Genomic DNA, 10,673 nt, shown 5'->3' on the forward strand with positions numbered 1-10,673 from the left:
AGAAAGCCTCATCTTTCTCCCGCGGAACAGCTGGTAGTTTCGAACTGCTGACCTTGCAGTTTGCAGCCCAATTCGTAACCACTACGCTACCAGAGCTCCTTAGTAGTAGGCATAACCATTTCTATGGCTTACCAGAGACACCTCCAGTCACATAAATGGCCATTACAACAGCCATTGCAAATCCAACATTGACAGTGACAATTCCTCCAAAATGCCCTCTACTGAGGATGGCTTGGGCAACAGAGCCACATCCAAGGACCTGGAATGAGAGGAAGACTCAATAAGTGGGCAGGTCAGAGTCAAAGGTAAAAAAAATTACAGCAACAAGAAGATTTTTTTAAAGTCAACTTGTGAGTGTGGGTGGTATTGGACTTCAAACACATCAAATTATAATGACCCAGCTATGCAGATACAAAATGGTGGTCCTGAGACTTAATCAGACTTACAGATATGTATGTTGGGCCTGCAAAATGTCAAATATTATCTATATCTATACATCCATTAATCAGTTCATTTTACACAAAGATGTGGGTATCTGGATTTTTTTTTAAATGAAGCTTTAGTTTTGTGGGGGGTTTTTCAAGATTATTAATGATTCACATGCAGTTGTAAAAATATTACACAGACATCCATAAGGTTTTTCAAATTGGCATTGAGAAGACCTGCCAATTCTAGAAACAATTACCCAGAGTAAAGTCACTGGTGGCTGCTCCCTTTATTTTAAGTTTATGCTCTTTCACTTTAAATACTTCAGTCACTGGTCCCTGTGGGCATTTGAGTTTGCTATCCCTGCTGTAGAGGCTTCCAGTGTAAGCCAGATCAGGCACACAGATTGTCACACACTCAACTAATAGAAAATCATCTCTACGATGCATTAAGAAAGAATGTCTGTTACAAAAGAAACAAAAAATTGGGGGGTATAGAACTGGACATCAGGTCCCCCTTATCCATATTTCTTTTCTCCCTGATGAGACTGTAGCTTCCTAGAGAGCTGAGGCTGCCAAACTCTCTCCACTTCTTGTGTTCCCTTTTGGCACCAAACAGTGTTTTGAACACAGAAAGCACTCTGCAGGCAGTTGTACAACAAAGAAAAAGCATAACCGTGAGTCTTTGACGATCTTTAGTTGCTAGAGGATATTTTGAAATGATTTGGAATAAATGTAAATAAAAATAATATGGTATATCAATGCACTACTATGCAGCCATAAAAGAAGATGAGGAAGACCTATGTACACCCAAATGGAATGACCCTAAAGTGTATTGCTAAGTTCTAAAAAATGAAGAAAAAGAAGATGTAGAACACAATCAAGGGTTGACTTGTGCCATCTAAAAAAATGTGTTTAAATTCGAATCCCTTTACTTGTAAATATGGGCCTGTTTGGAAGGAAGGGTTCTATTTGGTTATGTTAATGTGGTCGTACTTTAGGGTGGGTGGGTCCTAAAGCTAATCACTTCTGAGTTATAAAAAGAGAAGAAGAGCCTCAGAGATATATGCATGGCTTGGGGGTGAGAAACAGATACCAAAGAATGCTAAAGAATGTCTGGGACCACTGACAAGGACAAACCCTCCCTTAAAGCCGATGCCCCAATTTGGACTTCCAGCCTCCCAGACTTTGAAATAGCAAACTTGTGTTCTTTAAAACCTTCTGCTTGTCATGCATTTTGTCGCAGCAACACTAAGTAATTAAGATAAACAACATGTAAAGCATACTGCTGATTATGATAAAAATAAATTCTATCTCTTTATATGCATGGGCACTCTCTATGAATATACAAACAACAGAAAACCTAGGTGAGTAAGCCCTGTGGAGGGTCATTGAATGGTCAGATTAGACATTGGAAAAAAGCTTTATTTTCCCCCTGGTATTTTCCATAGCTTCATATGCATGTGAAAGTTGTACAACGAATAAGAAAGAACAGAGAAGAATGGATGCATCTGAGTTGTGGTGTTGAAGAAGAATATGTAAGGTACCATTCATCTGTCAGTTTGTTGTACTGTGATGGTTTTCATGTTACTGTGATGCTGGAAACGATGCCACCAGTATTTTAAATACCAACAGGATACACCCATGGTAGACAGGTTTCAGCTGAGATTCCAGACTAAGACAGACTAGATAGAAGGGGAGGACTACTTCTGAATATTTAGAAACTGAAAACCTTATGAATATCAATGGCGCACCATCAGCACCAGAATATTGAATATTGAAACATGATGCATAGCACCAGAACATTGTCAGATATAGTACCGGAAGATAAGTCCTTCAGTTTGGAAGACACTAAAAATGTGACTGGGGAAGAGCTGCCTCCTCAAAGTAGAGTAGATCATGATGATTTGAAAGCTTTTGGTACCTCCATTTGCTGATGGGGCACAACTCAAAATGGGGGAGAAGTAGCTGTTGTTGTTGTTGTTAGGTGCCATCGAGTTGATACCAACCCATAGCAACCCTATGCACAACAGAACGAATAGCTGTAAACATATATTAATAATCAGAACATGAAATATACAAAGTCTGAATGTAGGAAAATTGAAAGTTGTCAAAAATGAAATGGAATGTATAAAGATCAATATCCTAGGCATTAGTGAGTTGAAATGGACTGGTATTGGCCATTTAGAATATGAAAATCATATGGTTTCATATGCCCGGAATGACATATTGAAGAGGAATGTCACATTCAACATTAAAAACGATATTTCGAGATCTTGAAGTATAATGCTGTCTATGATAGGATAATATCAAAATGCCTACTAGGAAGACTAGTTAATAGCACTATTATTCAAATTTACCCACCAACCACTAAAGCCAGCAATGGTGAAACTGAAGAATCTACTGATTCCTTCAGTCTGAAATTGATCAAACATGTAACCAAGATATATTGACAATTACTGGTGATTGGAATGCAAAGATTGGAAACAAAGACAGATCAGTAGTTGGAAAATATAGCCTTGGTTATAGAAATGTTGCTAGAGATTACATGATAGAATTTTGGAAGACCAAAGATTTCATCATTGCAAATCCATTCTTAAACAACACAAAAGACGACTATACACATAGAGCTCACCAGATGGCATATGCAGAAGTCAAATTGACTACATTTGTGGTGAGAAACTGTGGGAAAGTTCCATATTCAAAACAAGGCCAGGGCAGACTGTGGAACAGACCATCAACTGCTCATATGCAAACCCAGACTGAAACTGAAGAAAATTAAAACCAATCCATAAGAGCCTAAATTTGACCTTGAACATATCCCATCTGAATTTAGAAATAGTCTCAAGAACAGATTGATGAATTAGACAGTAATGACCAAAGATCAGAAGAGTTGTGAGATGACATCGCGAACATCATATAGGAAGAAAACAAAAAGTCAGTAAAAAGACAAGAAAGAAGGAAAAGATCAAAATAGATGTCAAAAGAGACTCTGAAACTTGGTCTTCAGCACAGAGATGCTAAAGAAAATGGAAGAAACAAGGAAGTAAAAAAGGTGAACAGAAAAATTCAAAGGGCAGCTAGAGAACACACAGTCAAGTATTATAATGAAATACGTAAAAACCGAGTCCTAGTGTGGCACTGTGGATTAATGCGCTAGGTAGCAACGTTGATTTGAACTGTAAGGTCAGTGGTTCAAACTTACCAGTTGCTCCTTGGAAACCCTATACAGGGTCGCTATGAGTTGGAACCAACTTAACAACACTTAACAACAGCAACAACAATGCTAAGACCTGGAGTTAGAAAACCAAAAGGGAAGAACACACAGCATTTCTCAAGCTGAAAAACTGAAGAAAAAAATCAAGTTTCAACTTGAAATGTTGAAAGGTTCTATGGGCAAAATACTGAAAGATACAGAAAGCATCAAAAGAAGATAGAAGACATACACAGAGTCACAGTCACTGTACCAAAAGAAATAGATGATATTCAACCATTTCAAGAGATAGCATATGATCAAGAGCCAATGGTACTGAAGGAAGAAGGCCAAGGTTCATTGAAGGCATTGGCAAAGAACAAGCCTCCAGGAATTGACAGAATATAAATTTAAATCTTTCAACAAACTGACAAAACACTGGAGGCACTCACTCATCTATGCCAAGAAATTTGGAGGACAGCTACCTGGCCAACTGATTGTAAGAGATCCATATTTGTGCCCATTCTAAAGAGAGGTGAAATGAATGTAGAAATCATTAGATTTCCAATTCCAAATTGCAAAAATTACTAATATCACATACAAGTAAAATTTTGCTAAAGATAATTCAAAAACAACTTCAACAGAACATTGATAGGAAACTGCCAGAGGTTCAAGGCAGATTCAGACGAGGATGTGCAATGAGGGATATCTTTGTTGGCATCAGATGGATCTTGGCTGAAAGCAGAGAATACCAGAAGGATGTTTACCTGTGATTGATTGATTATGCAAAGGTTTCAACTGTGTGGATTGTGACAAGCTATGGACAACGTTGTATAGAATGAGTATTCCAGAACATTTCATTGTACTCATGAGGAACTTGTACATAAACCAAGAGGCAGTCATTCCAACAGAGCAAGGGACCGCTGAATGGTTTAAAATCAGGAAAGGTGTGTGCCAGAATTGTATGTTTTCACCCTACATATTCAATTTGTATGTGCTGAGCAAATAATTCAAGACACTGGATTACATGAAGAAGAAAGTGGCATCAGGATTGGAGGAAGACTCTTTAACAATCTTTGATATGCAGATGATACAATCTTGCTTGCTGAAAATGAAGAGGACTTTAAATACTTACTGATGAAGCTCATAGACCACAGCCTTCAGTATGGGTCTAAAGCCTTTACATTGCACCTCATTGTAAAGAAAACAATAATCCTCACCACTGGACCAATAAATAACATCACAATAAATGGAGTAAAGATTGAAATTGTCAAAGACTTCATTTTGCTTGGATCAACACTCATGGAAGCAGCAGTCAAGAAATCAAACAACATATTGCATTAGGCAAATCTGCTGCACAAGAACTCTTTTAAAGTGTTGAAGACCAGAGAAGTAAGTTTGAGAACTACGGTGAACCTGATCCAAGCCATGGTATTTTCAATAGCTTCATATGCATGTGAAAGTTGAAGAGTGAATAAGGAAGACCATGGAAGAATTAATGCATTTGAGTTATGGTGTTGGAGAATATTAAAAGTAATGTGGGTTGCTAGAAGAACATACAAATCTGTGTTGGAAGATGTGCCACCAGAATGTTCCTGATATATTATCAGGAGGTACCAGTCCCTCGAGAAGGAAATCACACTGGGTAAAGTTGTGGTGGTTATGTGCCATGGAGTCGGTTCCAACTCATAGGACCCTGTATAGGGTTTCTGAGGTTGTAAATCTTTACAGGATTAGAAAGCTTCATCTTTCTCCCATGGGATGGTTGGTAGTTTTGAACTGCTGACTTTGGGGTTAGCAGGCTGACTCATAACCACTATGTACCTGAGCTCCTTGGGTAAAGTGGAGGGTCAGTGAAAAAGAGGGAAACCTCCAGTAAGATGGATTGGCACGGTGGCAGCAGCAATGAGCTCAAATTTAGTAATTGTGAGGATAGTGCAGAACTGAATGGTGCTTTGTTCTTTGGTGCGTAGGGTCACTATGAGTGGGAACTGACTCGATGGCACCTAAAAATAACAAAACCAACAATTTCCTAATTTTAAGAAAAGAGGTGCCAGGCATTCGTTGAGCACCCAGCTAAAACCATCTTACCATGGTCCATTAAATAAACATTTAGTGGAGGACAGTTGGTGGGAAGAAAAAAATTACAAAGCTTAGATCCAAGATGGAGCAATCATTACAAATGACCATTAGCTATTGTGCTGATTTCAAATGTCAGTGTGAGCATGAAGGTGTTAAGTCCTGAGACTGTAGGAATACTCAGTCATTGTTTTCTAGATGTTGTTGTTATGTGTCGTGGAGTGGTTCTGACTCATAGCGACCCTGTACAGGGTTTCTGGGGCTGTAAATCTTTATGGGAGCAGAAAGCCTCATCTTTCTCCTGCGGAACAGCTGGTAGTTTCAAACTGCTGACTGGTGAGATTAGCAGCCCCATTCATAACCACTACGCTACCAGAGCTCCTTTTTCTAGATGTACAATTGGCCAAATTTTTTCTAGAGTACAGAGTTCCATTTGGTTTTCTCAATTAAAGAAGAGCTTGGGGGAGGGAGTCAAATAATAAGTATTACTTAAAGACAGGAAAATAGAACATACAAGGAAAGGTTTCCGAATGAGTCTATTTGAGCGTGACAGGAGTGGGGAACAGATTAATAAAGTGAAGGCTTTTTATTAGGAAGATAATAACCAGCTCATATCTTATCACAGTAGGATGTACTAAAGCAAAAAAACTTAAACTGAAATATGAAAAATTGCACATAAACAATTTCCTGATACTGATGAATTCTAAAAAGCCCTCCAGGACACATTTGTGAAGTTCCTCAGAGAAATATAATTTACAAACAAGGAGATTTAGTGCCTATAGAATGCTTTCAATTTACTCTGCTCTGAAGGCAGAGAAATTACTTCAGTGGTCTTTTAATGTCCCGTTTTGTCTATAATTCTAAAATATGTGCCTTCATTCTACTACTGCATAGTTGAGTAAATTATGAGCCTTGCCATTTGGGAAACATATGAGGGAATCAGTTCGACACATCAATGATAGTGCCAGGCTTTGAATTTAGCCATGGACTTGGCCCCTTAGCCTCCAGTGAGTTTTAACTAAGACTGCAATAAGGAACATGCTCCTTTTTCCCTTTTTAGGAAATCCCAGGAGACCATTCCATAGACTAACAACTTCCCGTCGGTTTGACATTATTCTTTCTAGAATCCTTATCTATTGTGACAATTATCTGAATTAAAATCATGTTGGTGTTCTATTAAATTTAAAGACAGTTGAATGCTCTGGGCACAAATTTCAAGTTAACTGGTATTTTGGCAGCATTTCCTGAAAAAAGGAAAACAACATTACTGACAGTTGAGATGAACTGAGTTAGACAACTGGAAGTAAGAACAGACACATCCAGACAGAGCGTAGTCTGGAGATTTCCAAACTCACGTCTTCTCTCTTTTAGGATCTGATGTTCATGCACTTGAGCTATTCCAGAGGAGATGTACAAGCTTTAAGTGGCTCTGGGAGATGAGAGCGCCCTCTGCCCTGTCAAATTTACTATGATTAAGACTCTTCTCTTCTACCATACATGCTCCCATCATTTTTTCCCTCTTTCTAAGGAAGATAAAGAGCTGCAGGAACGAAACAAGAGGTGAGAGGGACAGTTCAATTCCTCAGAAGCTGCCCCTCAGAAAATTTCAGCCCAGATTTACAGCATTGCTTTTTGAATTTGAAATATATTTACTATAGTGCCTTCCCTTGCTTGCTTCTTGCCAACTGTATTCACTACATCAGGGGATCAGATCTTGCATATTCTGATGTACTTATGTTATGGTCTGGTTGTTGGGGAACTGGTCATTCCCTCTGGTTTCCTTCTTCTGTGTATCTAGTGTATTGTTTTCTTTCAAATGGATACAACTGTCTTTCATGATTTTACAGTTGTATCCATGGTCTTTCATGGTATCACAGATAAAGCTTCCAACTGGGTCCATACTCTAACCTTTAAGAACTGCCACACTTGTCCTTTCATAGGCCCAGAAAGAGCTCGTTAGCATTTCTGCGCTGTCTCGCTTTTTCTCCTCTCCTTATCTGGAAAGCCTTTTTAAGAAAGACCCGTCAGTCATTCAGAGTCTTTTTTCCAAATCTCATTTCTGAACGTGACGTCTCTGAAATTCCATTGTACTGTCTGTACTATACAATTAAGGAGCCCTGTGGTGATGTTGCGTAAGCATTGAGTTGCTAGCCTTTAAGAACTAACCACCAATGCTCCACAGGAGAAAGATAAGATTGTCTGCTCTCATAAAAATTTAGGGTCTTGGAAAACCCTCTCTAGGGTTGTTATAAGCCAGAATGGAGTCCTGGTGTGGTGCTATAGGATAAGCACTGGACTGCAAGGTTAGTTAGAACCACAAGGTCAGCAGTTCAAATCCACCACCCGCTCCTCAGAAACCCTATATAGGGTCACTCTGAGTCAGAAAGTACACGAGGGCACTTAATAACAATGAATTAGGACTGACTCCATGGCAGTAAGCACTATACAGTTAGTACTTAATTACATTCCAAGTGTGGAAGCTTGATATTCTTATCTAGAAAAAACTCTTTAAGGTACCTTGCCAAACTGACAGGCAAGAGCATTCTATTCTATGCTAGACTACACTATGTCCTGCTATTCCATTCTATGCCCTTTCAGGTTTGGTTTCCATAGTCTGCCACCCAGTTCTCTGCAGGTAATTTCCAGACTTTCAAGATCTCGACCTCTTTCTGGGATCCAGCACTTGTTCAATCTTAGTTACTTTTTCCAGAACAGTTTGAAAAATCACAAGAAAACATACAGGGATATGGAGAACAGTTGCAAAGCCATAGATCTAAAATCTTCACTGTGTCCCCAAAGCTCTTCATTCAGCTCTCATTATCCTTCTAAATAATTTCATCAATTGCTCTCTCCTTTCCTTATTCCAAATCACCCAAGCCCTATCTACAAGCAAATAACCCCATTTTCTGCTTAATTCACATTTATTAATAGCTTTGAAGGTCAATGGTAATTAAGACTATCACATTAACACTGTGTTTCAGTTACCTAATTCTGCACAACTACCCAAATCTCCCAGAGCCTTCTCCTATAGCCTCCAATAATTTTTTTCCCTCCAGTCTTTCGTCATCCAGTGCCTGTGCAAGACAAAACACCACTTTGCTGATGCATCCACTGCTCAAGAACTCCTCAGCCTGGTCCTCAGGGCTCTCCATCGACTGGCCTCTGGATCCTCAGCCACTCTCTGCCTAGTGTTCTTCAACAGAAACCCTCTGCATCAGCCAGGCTGGTGTTGTGTCACTGCCTTTTTGAACTCATTACCCCCTCTTCATATCTTCCTAACTGTGCTTTCTAGCAGGAATATCTCTTCCTTTCTACCTTCCCCAAACAAATCCAATCTATCCTTAATGTTGAACTAAAATGCTACCTTTTCAAGGGCGTCTTCTCTGACAATCTACACCCATGATGTCCTCCTCTACCATCTACTCCCTTGTCCTAGAGCTCTCCATCAAAGACTGTGCCCTCCATGGCAGCAGTTCATATTGCTGTGTTGTTATTGTTATGTGCTGTCCAACTCATAGTGATGCTGCACAGGGTTTCTGAGACTGTAAATCTTTATGAGAGCAGAAAGCCTCATCTTTCTCCCACAGAACAGCTGGTAGTTTCGAACTGCTGCTGTGTTGTTGTTGTTGTTGTTGTTGTTATGTGCTATGGAGTCCGTTCCAACTCATAGTGGATGCTGTGTAGTCCCTGCTTAAACAAAGTCTGATGAAAGAGATGAAGATATCTAATATAAACAGAGAAGGGGAAACTCCATGTAAATGCCTTTTCAAGAGAAAAAGGTAGATTTGGGAGTAGGATGTGAACAGTGGGAGGTATAATTTCTAAGAAATATCACTTAGGATTACTGGACAGTTCCCAATTGTGCCATGACTCCAATTGTTTGGAGACAATGTGAAGTTGTTATCATGAACTGAAATACTGCTATGAGAGGAGAAATGAATAAGCACAAGGATTTTATGGCATCTGATCCTTCTCAAAACTTTTTCACCTCTATTGTCTCCTTTAAAGAATAAACTAAGATGTTACATGGCATACATTAATTACTCAATAAATACTTGTTAAGTGATTATGTAAAAACTTCATCCTTTAAGAAAAGCAGTAGCTAATGAAGGTTAGGATTCTTTTTCAAAATATTTGTAAATGCAAGCAACCTGGGGCCAGGTACCACCAGGGAACTCTGCAAAGGGGTCTGTGACTCCTTTTGTGCTGAAAGTATCATCTTTTTGTGCCAAAAATATCAACCTATGATGGTAAAAAAAACGTTGTCTTGCATCTATCTATAGTTACCATCCATTTTCAAATGTATGTTGATGCTATCCACCATATGGAAGTACTGATTAACTCACAGTGTCTTTTGTGTTTCAGTATTTTCAGGTATTCTATTCTTCTGACCTCCAATAAAGACTTACACGTGGGTTTTTATGTTCTGGTTCATTCCATCTCACAATAGCAACCCTGTATAGTTTGTCGTACTGTGATGGCTTGTGAGTTGCTGTGATTCTGGAAGCTATGCCACTGGTATTTTAAATACCAGCAGGGCCACTCATGGTGGACAGGTTTCAGATGAGCTTCCAGACAAAGACAGTCTAGGAAGAAAGAATGACGAACTATTTCTGAATACTTAGTCACTGAAACCCTTATGAATAGCAGAGAAACACCGTCAGATATAGTGTTGGAAAATGAGCCCCTCAGGTTGGAAGGCACTTAAAATGTGACTGGGGAAGAGCTGCCTCCTCAAAGTCGAGTTGACCGTGATGACATAAAAGGAGTAAAGCTCATGGGAGAAAAGCCTGTGGGACCTTCATTTGCTGATGGGGCACAGCTCAAAATGAAGAGAAACAACTGTAAACATCCATTGAAAATTGGAACATGGAAAGAAGTATGAATCTGAGAAAATTGGAAGATGTCAAAAATGAAATGGAACACATAAACATCGATATCTTAGGCATTACTGAGCTGAAATGGACTGGTATTGG

The 10,673-nt window shown here is 39.2% G+C and overlaps 1 protein-coding gene across 1 annotated transcript in view; it reads right to left on the bottom strand.

The window, feature by feature from the left end:
• AQP9 (aquaporin 9) overlaps positions 1-10,673 on the bottom strand; it is a 75,383-nt gene that overhangs the window by 25,998 nt on the left and 38,712 nt on the right. Inside the window, exon 2 of the mRNA XM_006831853.1 lies at positions 133-259. Within this exon, the coding sequence (XP_006831916.1) occupies positions 133-259 (127 nt within the window). The remainder of the gene's footprint in view (positions 1-132; positions 260-10,673) is intronic.

Source organism: Chrysochloris asiatica, unplaced genomic scaffold (genome assembly GCF_000296735.1).
Source record: "Chrysochloris asiatica unplaced genomic scaffold, ChrAsi1.0 scaffold00004, whole genome shotgun sequence".
In the NCBI taxonomy this organism is placed as follows: Eukaryota; Metazoa; Chordata; class Mammalia; order Afrosoricida; family Chrysochloridae; genus Chrysochloris; species Chrysochloris asiatica.